General features: G+C 49.8%; 1 protein-coding gene across 1 annotated transcript in view; it reads left to right on the top strand.

The window, feature by feature from the left end:
* The window catches only part of SDHB (succinate dehydrogenase complex iron sulfur subunit B), a 30,051-nt gene extending 20,372 nt beyond the window's left edge, over positions 1-9,679 (top strand). The window contains 5 exon segments of the mRNA NM_001104953.1: positions 1,024-1,160; positions 1,783-1,899; positions 4,631-4,732; positions 6,217-6,339; positions 9,602-9,679. Of these exon segments, the coding sequence (NP_001098423.1) occupies positions 1,024-1,160; positions 1,783-1,899; positions 4,631-4,732; positions 6,217-6,339; positions 9,602-9,679 (557 nt within the window).
* Positions 9,680-17,936: the final 8,257 nt, after the last annotated feature.

Below are 17,936 nucleotides of genomic sequence, written 5' to 3'. Positions count from 1 at the left end.
AACTGGAGGAGTGTTTGCTGATGACAGATGTTTATGTTCTCTTAGACCCTTACTACTCTCAGGAGAGGGAGATAGTATAGACCTATGAAAGTGACACCCCAGGACAAGTTTCACAAGTAATCACATTTCTCTGGCCTGAGGATCTTCAAAAAATAGCTTCAGAGAAGTGGGAGAGGGGTTAGGTTGCACAGTCACTTTTAATTCTGAAAATAACTAGGAAATTCCATACACAGGAAATTGTCCAGGCTAAGAAAATTCTCATTTCAGGGTCCTTAGTCAGAACCTTCTTTTTGCTTGCTTTGGTTTGGTTTCACATTAGTTCATTCTTCCAGAAAAGTGGGTCTCATATCCTCCCCTGGGAAGCTGTTCCACTCTCTGGAAACAACAGAATGGGCGCTGTCTCTGGATAATCTGTATCCAGGCCGAAAAGAAAAGAAACAGAAGACTAGTTCCCATTGTGGCTCAGTGGGTTAAGACCCGGACTAGTATCCATGAGGATGTGGGTTCCATCCCTGGCCTTGCTCAGTGGATTAAGGAACCGGCATTGCCATTAAATCTGTTGTAGGTTGCACATGCAGCTTGGATCCTGCGTTCCTATGGCTACGATGTAGACCAGCAGCTGTAGCTCTAATTCAACCCCTAGCCTGGGAACCTCCATATGCTGAAGGTGCAGCCCTAAAATGACAAAATAAAATAAAAGGAAGAAAGAAATGGCTGCTTTTTCTCTCCGAATACATGAAGCAAGACGCTAGGGCTGGTGTGGGCACTCCATGATGCCAGCAGTACATCCTTAGCAGGCAGCCTCCAACCTCAGGGCAGCCTCATGGTTTCACAGCATGGGTTTTCGAACTACAGCCGATAGGTCTACCTTCTAGGCAGGAGGAAGGAGGAAAAGGAAGAAAGGCAGCAGGCAACTCTGGCACAGGTGTATTCCATGTCAGCACCACTCCTGATGGTAGAGTAACCGCAGTCCCGTGGGGAGAATTTGCTGCTTGGACTGACGGTGTCTGGGTTCCCTCTCAGGCATCTGCGGCTCCTGCGCCATGAACATCAACGGAGGCAACACTCTGGCTTGCACCCGAAGAATTGACACCAACCTCAACAAAGTTTCAAAAATCTACCCTCTTCCACATATGTATGTGATAAAGGATCTTGTTCCTGTGAGTTTCTGCTTGTCTCTCCTTCTTTCCACCCCCTTCACTTTTTTTTTTCCCTGTGTGTGTTGGGGGGGTGGTATATGTGTGTGTGCTGTACTATAGTTCTTCAGGGCAGGATTTTTTCGTGTCTGAGTTTAAGGAATTTGAATGGCAGAAGGTAAATGGCCTAGAAGATCCTCCAGCAGCTCATGTAGTGTGGACTGCTTGGGAATAACAGGGCGAGAATTCTAGACTTGGAATGCTTTCAGAAGTGAAGGATTTGGTCCTAAGTACAAAGAATTCTTGTGGAAAATGGCAGTTGGGAAAGCAGTGGTTGTTGTGGGTTGTAATTTCCGCCTCCCTGTGCTTGGCCACCTTCCCTTCCCTGACTGCGTGTTTTCAGGGCAACTGGGGAGAAAGGGCCATGGATTGGAAAGGTTCCCAAGTGGGTGAAGGAGAGATTTCTAACCACACTGACGTTGTGATCGTTTCTCCTTGTGTGATCTTTGCACGTGTCTGTGCCAAAGGCAGAGGGTCTGACTTGTGCAGAAAAGTGGGCTGTGTCCAAGAAACAGGGGTAGGAAAGAAAGATAAGGGGCGGTGGTGGACTCTGACTCATTTCTTCTTCTTTTCCTCGCACCCACAGGATTTGAGCAATTTCTATGCTCAGTACAAATCCATCGAGCCTTATCTAAAGAAGAAGGATGAATCCCAGGAAGGCAAGCAGCAGTACCTGCAGTCCATAGAGGAGCGCGAGAAACTGGTCATTAGTCCCCCTTTCCCGTCCTGACTAGAGGGAGTGTGTGGCAGAGGGTTTGCTGGCAAGTGAGCCCGGGAGGGGAGGGGCAGCAGGAGACGGTGCAGATACTCTGAGTCCTCCGGAAAGGAGCCGCAGAGCTCTGACCAAGGGTGGGACGCCCATCCTGTCGCAGATGGTCGGTCTTGAGAAGTTGACAGCTGAATCGGAATTAACCCTGTGGGCAAATAAGACACATGCTGGCCCTCTGCAGTCCTGCTGCCACTGCCCCGTTTACAGGTGGGAGTGGAAATGGTAGCGGCACAACTGGGACAGCAGCTTGGCTCTCTCCTGACGCCGCGCCTCTAGCGATGGCTGGGTGGTTGCGATGGGCCTGCTCACTCTTCCAAGTTGCTAATCTCTTTACAGGCCGGGAAGGCTCTGAAAGGGAAAGGGTTCTTGGCAAGTTTTCAGTCTCTTTCTCTTGCACGCTTTTACTTCCTCTGAGACTGATTTGCACACTCACACCCTGCACAGGGTGTCCTTTGGACGGGAAGAGGTGGGAAGGGAGGACCAAAGGAAGATAGGTCCCAGCATCCTGTCTGCACGGGAGTGAGGCCATGAGCTGTCTTGGGGTCACCACCGTTCATTTACATGACGGTCCATTAGCGGACTGAGCCCCCCCTAGGGCAGGGACTTCGTCTTAAGGCCCTTTCTGGATCCTGGCATGTGCTGTTTATAGACAGATACTAGTTGTGTCAATGGATAAATGAATTCTGCCTTTTAGGTCTTGGGAAATATTTAGCCCCTCTCCTCTTCCCCATAAAATGTTAAGAAAGGAAGGAAGATCCTGGTAAGAAAGCCAGCTCTCATCGTGGAGATCATGCGGGTCAGCATGGTCGGGTTGTAAGTCAGAGAAACAGCAGACTTCTCTTCCAAGAGTTTCTTGTTTACAGGAGCTCCCGTCGTGGCCCAGCAGAAACCAACCCGACTAGTACCCATGAGGATGCCAGATCGATCCCTGTCCTCACTCAGTGGGTTAAGGATCTGGCATTGCCGTGAGCTTCGGTGTAGGTTGCAGATGCGGCTCGGATCCCAAGTTGGTGTGGCTGTGGTGTAGGCCAGCAGCTGCAGCTCCGATTCGACCCCTAGCCTGGGAACCTCCATATGCCGCACCTGCAGCCCTAAAAACAAACCAAAAAAAAGTTTCTTGTTTTCAGTATTTAGCTCTGCCCTCAGTTTCTAATTCCCAGGAGGTCTGACCCATCCAAGAGTCCAGGCAGGAACTGGCCACTCTGGCCCAGCTTGTCACCTCACAGTCCTCTGGTAGGCAAGCATGTAGCTGGTACATCTCCTCGATGTGGTGTCTTTAGGGACTGGAGGGTCTCCTGAGCATGTTTTCTAGATAATCAAAATTTACTCATTTAGGTACCAAACGTTTGCATATTTAGCATTTTTCACTCCCTTAATATGCTGCACCTAACTTTTTCTCATGATTTTAAAACCCATTATGCTCATTACAGATGAGTGGAAAATACAGAGAACTTCTTTTTTTTCCGGTTACATCCACAGCATATGAAAGTTTTTGGGCCAGGGATCAAATCCAAGCTACAGCCGCAGCCTACATCACAGCTGCAGCAACACCAGGTCCTTAACCCACTGCACCACATGGGAACTTCCAACAACTACCTTTTTTTATAAGTAGACTGAAGAATATGATTGTCATTGGGGCCTTTATCCTGTGACCTTATGCTTCCAGATGTCAGTGTGCCCTTCTATGTGGCCAGTTTTTTGGGTTTTTTTTTTTTGTCTTTGTGTTGCTAGGGCCGCACCCATGGCACATGGAGGTTCCCAGGCTGGTGGTCCAATCAGAGCTGCAGCTGCTGACCTACGCCACAGCAACGCAGGATCCAAGCCGCGTCTTCGACCCACACCACAGCTCACGGCAACACCGGATCCTTAACCCACGGAGTGAAGCCAGGGATCTAACCTGAGACCCCATGGATGCTAGTCAGATTAATTTCCACTGAGGCACAACGGGAACTCCCTGTATTTTTAATCAGTTTCTGTTCCCCAAATCAGAAAGTCCAGGTTGTTAAAACTGGTTGGGCGGGTTGCCATCTGTGTGGCAGGGTTGGCATGGGGGCTTCAGGGCCAGACTGCCTGGGGTCCCATCCCAGCTCTGCTATTTGCTGCTGGGTGAACCTCAAAATGACAGCCTCTAGGCATCTCAGTTACTTACCTGTAAAATGAAACTCTAGAGCACTCACCCCAAGATTATTGTGACAGTCAAATGAGATCAAGTCAGACACACCATGCTTAGTACAGGTCGCTGTTTTAGGACGATGTTGCTGTTCCATTGAAAAACTGAGGTCTCTGCCGAGCCAGGGCAGAAGCTGGTGTAGACTCTAGATGCCTCAGCACCCAGGGCCTTTTTAATTTCTGCTAAACTGCATTCGAGGTGATGAGTTACCTTTCATGTTTTTGTTAGGTGGTTTTGTTTTTTAAGATAAGTGAGGGGTTACTAATTAAAGGATACATACACTACACTTGGACTTAAGAACTCTGGGCTCTAATTCAATTCCAAGATCTTTTTTATGAATCTGATAAATCTCAGCAAACCACTCCTAGGATTTTGCCAAGAAGACTCAGGGGCAAGTAGGCACTTTGCTCATGGGCTGACCCCAGGCCTCCCGGGTAAGTTAAGGATGCGACTGTCTCCCACCATGGGCTCCTGATGCCCTTTCTCCGCACGCAGGATGGGCTGTACGAGTGTATTCTTTGCGCCTGCTGCAGCACCAGCTGCCCGAGCTACTGGTGGAATGGAGACAAGTACCTGGGACCCGCAGTCCTCATGCAGGTAAGGTGCTCCTTCGTGACTTCCAGAGAAGCTGACACTCAGGCTTCCAGAAATCCAGAAGGACAGTGTATTGTCGGAAACCACACACTTTGGGGGGCGATGGTGTCCTTCGTTGGCATCCATTACAAACAGGGTAACTGGTGGCCTCGCCTTCATTTGGCTTTAGGTAAATCTGGGGCTTCATCTGCAGAATGCCTTCATTTAGCATGGCGTAGTGGGGTGGCGGCTGCTGGCACACCATGCCTTGCAGATGCTTAAAATGTCGCCCTGCACCACTGGCCCTCCCCTGCCTCTCACAGGGGTTTTCGATGACATGCAGGCAGGAGAGAAGGAAATTGCATTGAGTGCTAATTACCCAGCTGTAAGTTTGGCAGTTGTTTTCAGGCTAGTGAAAGCTTGCGGTACTGGGTTTAGGGCTTACCTGGGGAAACGTAGCATTGCTTTTCATTGCCTTTCACTCTTTGTATGCAGGTCACTGCAGAGAGAGTCGCTGCCTTCGTGCCCGAAAAGCTTATACTTTTAGATTTGTGGTTAGTGCTTTTTATAGGCTCTTAAGAAACTCAAAAAACAACCTCTTGTTTCTCATTTTCCCACAAAAAGAGAAGTTCCGTGGTTGTGTGACCACTTAGCAGTACTGATTCCTGGCCAAAGTAAAGATGGAATAATAAGGTGCATTCATCTTGGTGCTTGTATGGATGATCGAGCTGCTGGGAAACATAAGAGTCCTCTCAGTAGCACTGCTGAAGCAGGCCCACTGACCAGGAGGTTAATCAGGTTTCAGCTGGCTGATCTCAGGCTTCTGGGATGGGTATACTGATTGAAGGAATTAATTAATAAGTAGAATAGATACCTTTTGCTTTTTAGGGCCATAAGCGCAGCATATGGAGGTCCCCAGGCTAGGGGTCGAATCGGAGCTACAGCTGCCAGCCACAGCAACGCCAGATCTGAGCCGTGTCTGCGACCTACACCGGATCCATAACCCACTGAGCGAGGCCAGGGATCAAACCCACAACCTCATGGTTCCTAGTCGGATTCGTTAACCACTGCGCCACAACGGGAACTCCTAGAACAGATATCTTTACACGGGTCTGCTAAGTTATCAGTTTACTCAGAGACAGTGAGTAGATGCTATGAAGACAGGGGGTCAGACGGTACCGTCCCTGCCTTCCCTCATTCGTGATCGGGGGGGGGCAAGCTAAGCAGCCCCATGAAATTGGTAGAAGACGACTCCTGATGGTATATAATTAAGCACCAGGGACCAGGTGCATGTGGTTCAAAGGTTTGTGGGGATCATCAATCAAAATGATCAAAAGCTGTTACAAAACGGTTGGGAGACTTTCCTTGAAAGATGACAAAGAGTGCGGAGACGGCATCTGAGCTGAGAACTCTCCTGTTCTGCACACCTGCAGTTTGAGTTGGACCAGAGGGCTGCTCTGGCCAATTAAAGTTTTAACAGCTCAGCTCACCAGTCCCCACTTCCCCAGGCCTATCGCTGGATGATCGACTCCAGAGATGACTTCACGGAGGAGCGCCTGGCCAAGCTGCAGGACCCGTTCTCTCTGTACCGCTGCCACACCATCATGAACTGCACGGGGACCTGTCCCAAGGTAAGGCGAGCAGAACGCACTGTTATCTCAGAGTGAGCCTGGGGGCTGTCGGTGCTTCGTTGCAGGGAACAGGCTCTTTCAGGACCCCTGAAGAAGGGCTTTTAGGTAGGGTTCCCATGGGCGTGGCAGAAGTCAGGGATGCCACGGGGATCCAGGCACAGGCAGCTATGGGACCGAGTCCCTCTCCCAGCCCCGAGGGCTCCGTGTCAGCATCGCTGCTGGTCTGCTCTGCTCCCTAGCAGCAAGCCTGTGCTTTCTCTCTACTCTGAGTCTTTGCTCTGACTCAGAGCTCATCCTTACTTAGCTTTCACTCCCTCTTCCTATTTAGACTTCCTGCTTCCCGGGCTCACCCCGCCTGCGGCTTCAGCATCTGCCTGTCTTCCTCAGCATTTCTCAACTCACATTCCTCGGAGGGAGTCTCATTGGCCCAGCTCAGCTCTCCGCGGCCGCCAGCGCTGGTCAAGTGCCAGCGCTGGTCTGGCCAAGTGGGCGGGGAGCAGCCAGGGCTGCCCTTCAAGCCCAGACTGTGGGCAGAGCAATTTCACTTTAAAGGTGCAGTGAGCAAGCAGGCAGTGAGATGGGAAGTGCTCAGCCAGCCAGCTAGCAGTTGTTTAAAACAGAAAGCACAGGCAGCATATGCTCGCAGACATGAGCTCTAGACTGTTTGAAGGGCCCTCCCTTCCCCGGTCACGGTCGTCTCATGTGACGTTGGCCCTGGGGTCGGCTGTGAGGCCTAGTGGGGTCCCCACCAGTACAGGAGGGCACTGCCTGCATCCCTGCCCAGCCTCTGCCTGTGCGCTGGGTGACTCCTGAGGCGAGTTATGCCACTGAAGTCTTAAATCAATGCCTGGCACATGGTAAGCGCTCAGGAAAGGGGTGCTGGGCCCAGTTGAGCCAGTTAATCAGAAGACAGCCTCTCTGAGGCTGAGGCCTGGCTTGTGTATTTGCTCAAAAGTTCCACAGAGGGAGTTCCCGTCGTGGCGCAGTGGTTAACGAATCCGACTAGGAACCATGAGGTTGCGGGTTCGGTCCCTGCCCTTGCTCAGTGGGTTAACGATCCGGCGTTGCCGTGAGCTGTGGTGTAGGTTGCAGACGCGGCTCGGATCCCGCGTTGCTGTGGCTCTGGCGTAGGCCGGTGACTACAGCTCCGATTCAACCCCTAGCCTGGGAACCTCCATATGCCGAGGGAGCGGCCCAAGAAATAGCAACAACAACAACAACAAAGACAAAAGACAAAAAAAAAAAAAAAAAGTTCCACAGAGGATCCTGAGGTCTGGGCCTGGGCCTGGGCCTGGGCATGAACCTCTGCATCGCAGAGGGCAGCAGACAGATGAGACACTCAAGAACGGACCCTCTCTGGGACCTTGTCTGTGTCCCGCCCTCCCGTTCTATAAAGCAGGGGTGGATGCTGGGACTGCAAGGCTAGACATGGGCCCACATTGAAATAGAAGGGACCTTGAAAATCATCAAGTGCAACCCCTTTTACAGATTAAGAAACTGAGCTCATGAGTGGGGGGCTGGGAGGGCACTTGCCAAGGTCACTCTCAGGTTGGGGGCGAGGCAGGGGCAGGGCTAGAAGCGGGCCATCTGCCATCCTGCACCAGGACTAGGTAACATCCTGTCACTGACCGTGTGAATCTAAAACCCTTTTGCTGAACTGGGGCGGGGCAGGGGGGCTGAACATGGTTCAGCAGCGTTGACAAGGAAACACTGTGGAGGGTCTTCCTCCTCCCCCAGCCCCAGCCCCTCCCTGGAAGCAGGGGTGTCCCCAGCTTCCTGCCTGCCCTCTCAGAGTTTACGCCACATGCAAATGTGTCCTTTGTCATAGTCGCCTGTCTTTTGAAGAATGTCTTCTCTCTCCCTTTCTTTCTCTCTGACGATCTCTCTTTCTTTCCACACCGTAATTTCAGAGTTGGCCTTTTAAAATGAGGGGACCCTTCCCTAGCCTCAGATGAGTGTTTGTCTAATTTTACCAAATTCTAGGTTACCTCCCTTCCTCCTTCAGGGCTGGCATTCATTAGGTTCAATGACTGAACCTCCTGCAGAACAGATGTTACAGCTGTGGGGCCAGACTGCAGCTGACCCCGGTGCTGCTGGCCGGTTGACCCCTACGGTGCTCATGAAGGGTTAACACAGGGTTGTTTTTCCCACATAGCTTTGACACTGGTAGATGCTGACTTCTGGTAATGATGACTTAATAATACGGTAATGATGTGAAACCTTTAGAGAGATCTAGCTTTTTTTTTAGCTGCCCCTCATCACACAGAGTTCGGAGGCCAGGGATCAGATCCAAGCTGCAGTCACCACCTAAGCCACAGCTGTGGCAACACCAGATCCTTAACTCACTGTGCCAGGCCAGGAATCAAACCTGCAGCCAGTGCTCCCAAGACGCTGCCAACCCCATTGCACCACAGTGGGAACTTTTTTTTTTTTTTTTTTTTTGCCTCGCCCACAGCATATGGAAATTCCCAGGCCACAGATCGAACCCGCACCCCAGCAGCAATTGGAGCCACTGCAGTGACAATGCTGGGTACTTAACCCCCTTAACCTCCAATATCCAGCTAATTTTGACACTGTCTGTAGTCATAGAAGGGACAGCTCTTCCCTGGGCTCACTTACCTGCTACCGTGAGCCTCACCAGCAGGACTCCAGTGAGACAGGTCTCCTACCAGGGAGAGCTGGCTGTTTTCAAATGTCTAAAAGTGGAAATAGAGCTCTTAGGAGCTCCCTGGTGGCTCAGTGGGTTAAGGATCCATAGTTGTCACTGCTATGGTGCGGGTTCTGTCCCTACTCTGGGAATTTCCACATGTCATGGGCATGATGAAAAAAAAGAAGAGAGCTCTTAGACCAAGAGCTGGCTAAGATCTGGGACTGGACTGGATTTGCACTCACTGTGCTTTGACCCTGCACCAGCTAAGGCAGGAGTTGCAGCCAAGGTCATGGGGTTCTTCCATTCACTTCACTTACCATTTGGTTTTTTTTTTTTTTTTGGTCTTTTTAGGGCTGCACCTGCAGCACATAGAGGTTCCCAGGCTAGGAGTCTAATCGGAGCTACAGCTGCCAGCCTACACCATAGCCATGCGGGATCCGAGCCACATCTGTGACCTACACTACAGCTCACAGCAATGCCAGATCCTTAACTCACTGAGCAAGGCCTGGGATCGAACCTGCAACCTCATGGTTCCTAGTCGGAGTGTTTCTGCTGCACCATGATGGGAACTCCCCCTACCATTTGGTGTTGATTCTCTTCTCTTTTTTCAAGGGGCTGAATCCAGGGAAAGCTATTGCTGAAATCAAGAAAATGATGGCAACCTACAAGGAGAAGAAAGCTTCAGCCTGACTGTTCCCAACCTAACGTGACTGTAACCAGCTCAACTGAACGTTAATTTACATCTAATTTGAGTTCCTTCAAAGGTCTTTGATTTTCCACAAATACTGCATGTACAATAAAAATTTTAAGAAATAAATGTTATTCTACTTTATTAGCAAAAAAAGCAAGCCTGTTCCTTGTACTTGCTGCAGACGGAGGTGAATGTGCCAGAAGGAGTCTTTGTCCTTGAAGAGGGGGCCAGGGCTCCAGAACTTACCCACACTGGGAGGTGGATACTTTGGGTCCAGGCGTAGAATTGGTGTCACGCTGGACGACCTTGGGAAGTCCCTTCCTTTGCTGTTGCATTTGGCCATCTGCAAAATGGGCATCTTAACAGGCCCCCCCTCGGCCACCTGAGAGTGGTAGGAGAGTGCCAGCACTTGCTCTCAGTGCTTCTTTGTATCTCGTCAAGCAAGATTACAGCTGCCTCCAGCTCAGCTCTGAACTCCAGTCAGCTCCACGAGTGACCTCCAGAGACCTCTCCCGGGAAGCAGGAATTCCCACCACTGCAGCTTGGCTCAGGTGATTACTACTAACGTGGTAACGCCACCAAAACACTACAAAGGTTCCTCAAGTTAAAAGTGGAAACCCCTCAAAATCCCCAAGTTTCAATCCCCTGTAGACAGTTCACATATTTCCTTCTGGACTTCTATATCATTACAAATGTGCAGCATATGTAAAGTTTTTTTCCTTCAAAAATAAGGCACGAAGCAATGTTAGCCACTTTCTATTTTTTCATTGTGGTGAAACACACCTAACAAAATTTACCACCTAGGAGTTGATGTTGTGGCTCAGCAGGAACAAATCCGACTAGCATCCATGAGAACGCAGGTTCGATCCCCGGCCTTGCTCAGTGGGTTAAGGATCTGGCATTGCCGTGAGCTGTGGTGTAGGTCGAAGACAAGGCTCAGGTCTCGTGTTGCTGTGGCTGAGGGGTAGGCTGGAGGCTACAGCCATTCGACCCCTAGCCTGGGAACCTCCATGTGCTGTGGGTGTGGCCCTAAAAAGACAAAAAAAAAAACTTAGCACCTCAGCCCAGGGACGTTGTTGGGCCACCCTGGCACCATCCAGCTCCAGGAGTCTTCATCTTGCAAAACTCAAGCTCTACCCAGTAAACACCAACTTGCCATTTCTCCTCCCAGCGCCTAGCCACCATCTTTCTATTTCTGTGCCTGACTGCTCTACCTCCTCAGTGGAATCACATAGTATACGCCTTTTTCTTTTTAGGATTATACCTGCAGCGTATGGAAGTTCTCAGGCTAGAGGGCACATTGGAGCTACAGCTGCCAGCCTTGCCACGGCCACAGCAACGCCAGATCCAAGCCTCACTTGCTACCTACCCTGAAGCTTTCAGCTGTGCTGGAACCTTAACCTGTTGATCAAGTCCAGGGATCAAGCCCACGTCCTCATGGATAGTAGTCGGATTCGTTGCAACTGAGCCACAACGGGGACTCCTGAAATTTTATTTTTCAACCTTTTTTTTTTTTTTTTTTTTTTTGTCTGTGCGCAGCATGCAGAAGTTTCTGGCCTCAGGATCAAACCCACACCATAGCACCAACAACACCAGATAGTGAACTTGATAGGCTGTCAGGGAATTCCAAATTAGCTTTTTTAACCACTGGTCCCATGCTCTGTGGCATAGATGCACCATAACTTGTTTACCCATTTCCTCTCTAATGCACATTTGGGAGGATCCTACCTTCACTCTTAGGAAAACTCCAATGCTGTTTTTAATTTGTAGCATTGAGATCATCCTGGACACAAAGGCTTCTTGTCTTAGGAGGCTAAGAAAAATGTCTGACCGAGAAGGAAACTTAATGAGAATTTCTGGCTTTACAAGGGGGCAATTCAAGGGAGTTTCCGTTGTGGTTCAGCAAGTTAAGAACCCACCTAGTATATCCATGAGGATGTGGGTTTGATCCCCGGCCTCACTTAGGGAGTTAAGGATCCGGTGTTGCCGTGAGCTGAGGTGTAGACTGCAGACACAGCTTGGATCCTGCATTGATGTGGCTGTGGTATAGGCCAGCAGCTGCAGCTCTTGATTCAGCCCCTAGCCTGGGAACTCCATAGGCCACGGGTATGGCCCTAAAAAGCAAAAAAAAAAAGCACTAGTCTCTGACATTGTGAGAGGTCAGGTGCTGAGGGTAAAGATAAACAAGCTTTGTCCCCTCCCACCTAGGAGCCAAGTTCATCAAGAAAAAAGGAACAAACATTAAATTATTAAGGAGTTCCCACTGTGGCACAATGGGATTCCCCTGTATCTCCAGAACACTGGGACACAGGCTGATCCCTGGCCCAGTGCAATAGGCTAAGGATCTGAAGTTGCCACAGCTATGGCGAAGGTTACAACTGCGGCTCAGATCTGATCCCTGGCCCAGGAATTCCATGGGCCGTATGAGCAGCCAATACAGAAAAACAAATTATTAGAAATTTTGGGGAGTTCCCGTCGTGGCTCAGTTGTTAACGAATCCAAATAGGAACCATGAGGTTGAGGGTTCAATCCTTGGCCTCGCTAAGTGGGTTAAGGATCCGACGTTGCTGTGAGCTGTGGTGTAGATCGCAGATGTGGCTCGGATCTGGCATTGCTGTGGCTGTGGCATAGGCCGGTGGCTACAGCTCCAATTGGACCCCTAGCCTGGGAAACCATGTGCCACAAAGTGCGGCCCTGGAAAAAGACAAAAAAAAAAAAATTGGGGGGCGTTCCCGTCTTGGCTCAGCGTAAAGGAATCCAACTAGGAACCATGAGGTTTCAGGTTTGATCCCTGGCCTCCCTCAGTGGGTTAAGGATCCAGCATTGCCGTGAGCTGTGGTAAGGGTCAAAGATGAGGTTCAGATCCCACATTACTGTGGCTGTGGTGTAGACTGACGGCTGTAGCTTTGATTTGACCCCTAGTCTAGCCTGAGAACTTCCATATGCCGCAGGTACAGCCCTAAAAAGCAAAAAAAAAAAGAAATTTTGGCGTTCCCTTGTGGCACAGCAGGTTAAGGATTGTCACTGTTGCAGCCTGGGTTGCTGCTGTGGCGCAGTTTCCATTCCTGCCCTGGGAATATCCACAATGCCTCGGGTCTGGCAAAAAAGGAAATTTAGAGAATACGGTCTTTGCCCTTAAGTTAGCATCTCAACTTTTTTTCTTTTTTTTCTTTTTTTTTTTTTTTGCCATTTCTTGGGCCGCTCCTGCGGCATATGGAGGTTCCCAGGCTAGGGGTCGAATTGGAGCTGTAGCCACCAGCCTACACCAGAGCCACAGCAACGCGGGATCTGAGCCACATCTGCAACCTACACCACCGCTCATGACAACGCCGGATCCTTAACCCACTGAGCAAGGCCGGGGATGGAACCCGCAACCTCATGGTTCCTAGTCAGATTCGTTAACCACTGACCCACGACGGGAACTACGACGGGAACTCCCAGCATCTCAAAATTCTTGACCACCTCAGTAAGACCACACAGTACACAGTCCTCAGATGTTAAAGCTCAAATTTGGAAATGAAAACTGGATAAACCTCAGGCTGACCTCCATACCGGGAGAGCAGCAGGGCAATAGCTGCCTTCCAGGTTCATTCACACCTAATTGATTTCTGACAGCCCTGGGGAAGGTCACATTCCTTGGATGTATGAATAATTTGACTTTGCTTCTAATCTCTAGACCTTTGGGAAAGGTTTTTTTTTCTCATGACTATAATTTTTTTGTTGTTGTTTTGTTTTGTTTTGTTTTTGTTTTTGTCTTTTTGCCATTTCTTGAACCGCTCCTGTGGCACATGGAGGTTCCCGGGCTAGGGGTCTAATCGGAGCTGTAGCCACCAGCCTACACCAGAGCCACAGCAACGCAGGATCCGAGCCGCGTCTGCGACCTACACCACAGCTCACGGCAACGCCGGAACCTTGACCCACTGAGCAAGGGCAGGGATCGAACCCGCAACCTCATGGTTCCTAGTCGGATTCGTTAACCACTGCGCCACAACAGGAACTCCATCATGACTATAATTTAATGGCTTATAAAACCAGCTCCCGATAAACTGGGAAGCTGCCACTTCAGATCAGCTTCATCACACCTGTAGGTCACTCTCACCCCATTTAAGCTCGAGCTATGTTAGAATGTGACATCAACTCATAGTTTAATTTGCTACTTATTTAATCTTTCAGGGGAGTTCCCGTCGTGGCACAGTGGTTAACGAATCCGACTAGGAACCATGAGGTTGCGGGTTCGGTCCCTGCCCTTGCTCAGTGGGTTAAGGATCTGGTGTTGCTGTGAGGTGTGGTGTAGGTCACAGACACGGCTTGGATCCTGAGTTGCTATGGCTGTGGCATAAGCCGGCGGCTACAGTTCCAATTGGACCCCTAGCCTGGGAACCTCCATATGTCTCCAGTGCGCCCCTGAAAAGACAAGACAAACAAACAAAAAAAACAGGATCCAGCATTGCTGTGAGCTATGGCATAGGCCAGCAACTATCATTAAACCCTTCAGCCAGCGCCAGGGAATTTCCATATGCTACAGGTGCAGCCCTAAAAAAATTTTTTTTTTAATTCATATACCATTGGTATAGCAAAAATAACTAATAATAGGGATTTCCCATTACGCCACAGCAGAAACGAATCCAAACTGACTAGTAACCATGAGGTTGTATGTTCGAGCCCTGGCCTCACTCGGTGGGTTAAGGAACCAGCCTTGCCATGACCTGTGTTATAAGTTGCAGACAAGGCTCGGATTTGCTGAGGCTATGGTGTAGGCTGGCAGCTGCAGCTCTGATTCACTCCCTACCCTGGGAACTTCCATATGCCGTGGGTGCAGCCCTAAAAGGCAAATAATATTAGTAACAATAATTAATAGGAGTTCCCGTCATGGCTCAGTGGCTAAGGAATCCGACTAGGAACGTTGAGGTTGCAGGTTCAATCCCTGGCCTCACTTAGCAGGTTAAGGATCTGGCATTGCCCTGAGCTGTGGGGTAGGTCGCAGACGTGGCTTGGATCTGGCGTTGCTGTAGCTCTGGCATAGGCTGGCGGCTACAGCTCCGATTCGACCCCTAGCCTAGGAACCTCCATATGCTGCACTGCAGCCTTAGAAAAGACAAAATAATAATAATAATAATAACAACAACAAATGTGAAAAGCATCTAGCCTGCATTTGAGCAAATGATCCATAAACTCAATTTAACTGATTTATCTCAAATACCTACTGTGTGAAGGCTTAATACTACAGAGACTTCAAAAGTGATTCATTCCCAGCCCTCCGGACATGACAATTTGGTGTATTTCTGAAATGACTGGCAAGAATTGGAGACCTCCTGAGAGAATGGTTTATCTGTGCAAGACTAATAAATCTCACTTCTCATCTCTCCCATCACACTGACTGCTCGGCACCAGGAGGAGTGCCACTGACCCCTGACCCTCAAATTCTCTTCCAGCCTCCTCCTTGCCCAGGAAACCAGCTGAAACTCCACTTTATGTGTCTAGACAGCCATGATCTTGTCATGGGGTTTGTCACTAGGTGAGAAAGTCCCTTTTGTTGCAAAAATCTAGAGAAACTGGAGGAATTGAGAAGTTTGGCAATGCTCTAGAATAAACCAGTCCAAATCAGTGAATTCTTAAGCTGTTTGACACATGGGCTATTACCCTAAACCTGGGATTGCCTCTTGGTGGGTATTGAGACAAAAGACACAACCAAGCCAAAGTTCCTGGAATAAGGACGAATGTATTCTCTGCAGCAAGTAAGAACAGCACCTGGGATCTGTCCCAAAGTAGCATCTCCCAGCAGCAAAACTGGGGAAGTTTTAATCTAAAGGTACACATACATCCAAAAAGGGGCGTTGGCAGTGGGCAGAGTACAAGCTTTAGTTGATGATACAAGGGTCAGAAAAGGTCAATGTCATGACCGCTTAGGTTTCTGCTGATCTAGTGGTTGAGCCTTCAGGCTAATATTTACCACTGAAACAATTGGGAGTCTTTACTGATATATTATCTTTGCTACTGTTATTTCGCTTGCCAGATAACAATTTTTTTTTTTTTTCATTTTAGGGCCAAACCTGCAGCATATGGAAGTTCTCAGGCTAAGGATCAAATAGGAGCAGCAGCTGCAGGTCTGCGCCACAACCACAGCAACGATGGATCCAAGCCACATCTGCGACCTACGTTACAGCTCTTGGCAATGCTGGATTCTTAACTCACTGAGACACTGGCTGGTCCAGGGATCGAACCAGCATTCTCACAGACACTATGTCAGGTTCTTAACCCACTGAGCCACAATGGGAACCCCAACAATTTGTTCTTTTGTTCCCTTAAGATCATTAATTACTGAGACCTGTTCTAGGGCAAGCCTTGCAACTAGGCTTAGATTACGAAATGTCTTAGACCAAAAATGGCTTCTCTCTCTCTCTCTCTCTCTCTCTCTTTTTTTTTTTTTTTTTTTTTTTGTCTTTTTGTCTTTTCTAGGGCTGCACCTGCAGCATATGGAGGTTCCCAGGCTAGGGGTTGAATCAGAGCTATAGCCGCTGGCCTACCCCAGAGCCACAGCGACCCGGGATCCGAGCCGCGTCTGCAACCTACACCAGAGCTCACGGCAACACAGGATCCTTAACCCACTGAGCAAGATCAGGGATCGAACCTGCAACCTCATGATTCCTAGTCGGTTTCATTAACCACTGAGCCACGATGGGAACTCCCAAAAATGGCTTCTCTTAAGTCAAGAAAGCCATACCTGGTTTTCTTTCTCTGGCCACCCCCACCCCCAATCCCATCTGGTTTCAGGACCAGGCAGATCATGTCCTTCCTGAGGGCCCCAAGGGAGCAGCAGCCCCAGAAGGGAATATCTCCCATGGGCCCAGCCCACAGATGAGTGCAGCCCAGCCCACAGACCACCCAGAAGACCACAGTGAGAGCCGCTTCCCTAAAGGGAACCCTGGGCAGATGCAGAGCCTCCCACATCCTCTGTGGTTTGAAAGGAAGCTTCCTCTGGCCTCCTGCCCATGAAGACCATGGACCAAGCAGCAGGTGCAGCTCCTTCCCCGAGGAGTCTCCAAGGAGTCTCTTAAATGCCACGTTGCAACAGGAAGAATGACAAAGCAGTCATGCGATGCAGTCCCTAAGGTCCCACTTTTATGAAGCTTCTAGCCCAGTGCCAGGATCTCAAAAAAGCAGCCGGCATCTACCAAATTCCTGCCACCTCACTTCATCCTCCCAACAGCTTTCATTTTACAGATGAGGAGAGAGGCTCAGAGAGGGAAAGTGAATTTTTTTAGCTCACCCAGCAAAAAAGCAACTGATGTACATCCAGGCCCAGGTCTCCCTGGTGCTGGAGCCCAGCCCCGTGCCACTGTACTACACTGCCTCTTGGGAAGGTCATCTAGAGCAAACCAGTTATGCAAACTTAGCCATCCTGTTTACCACTGAAATTGGGGCTCCCCTGGTAAGTGTTCTGCCAGGCATCCGGCTAAGCCCTGGGGGAGGAGATGTGGGCTCTGAGAAGTTAAGTAGCTGCTCCCACTGGGGTATCTGCAGGTGAAGCAGGTCCTCTCACCCCATCCCCCGGGTGGTCAACCTGCTGCACTGGCAGCCTACCCCAGCTGAGCAAATGGCCCCCCACCTGCTCAGACCAAACCCCCAGGGGAAGGGCATCTTTGATTCCATCCCTGAATCTCTACATCCCCTCCATCAACAAGTCCTGGCAATACTTACTCCTTTATCAAATGTATGTATTGAGTTCTTGGTCCAGGCCTTCCCTGCTTCCCTTCCGAGTCTCCTCTCCACCATTACTCTCCATCGCAGCTCTGTCTCCTTCCAGCCCTTTCCACCATAGGTTGTTCCCACACATTGCTTTGGGGTTTTCCTCTGCTTACCTTGGCTGCTCCCCATGTCTCTGTTCACCCTCCTAGAACAGCACCTGGCACTGCATAAATCAGCCTGATACATGATGATGGATCAGGCCACCTATCCTTGGCCCTAATGTGATCCTTCTTGGGTTTGCCCCAGAGTCTCCCCAGGCTCTCTGATCCTTTGGAGATCCTAGTCCAGAAGCCATCCACCCCAGGGTCAAGGGATGCCATGTCTGTACCTGTCACTATGGGGCAATGCCATGTGCCCTGCAGGGGCCTTCTTGTTTCCCACCTGTGCAGGTGTGTCTATGGTCATGCTATGAGGCTTCTGAAATCGGGTCATGCCTCTGCTATTTCTCTGGCTTTTTTTTTTTTTTTTGTCTTTTTAGGGCCATACCTGCAGTATATGGAGGTTCCCAGG

The sequence above is a fragment of the Sus scrofa genome, chromosome 6 (assembly GCF_054392235.1).
Source record: "Sus scrofa isolate SSC_HxYL_T2T_F1_AM1 chromosome 6, Sscrofa_HxYL_maternal_Yorkshire_Landrace_v2.0, whole genome shotgun sequence".
NCBI lineage: Eukaryota > Metazoa > Chordata > Mammalia > Artiodactyla > Suidae > Sus > Sus scrofa.
This window is presented reverse-complemented; position numbering and strand designations above follow the sequence as displayed.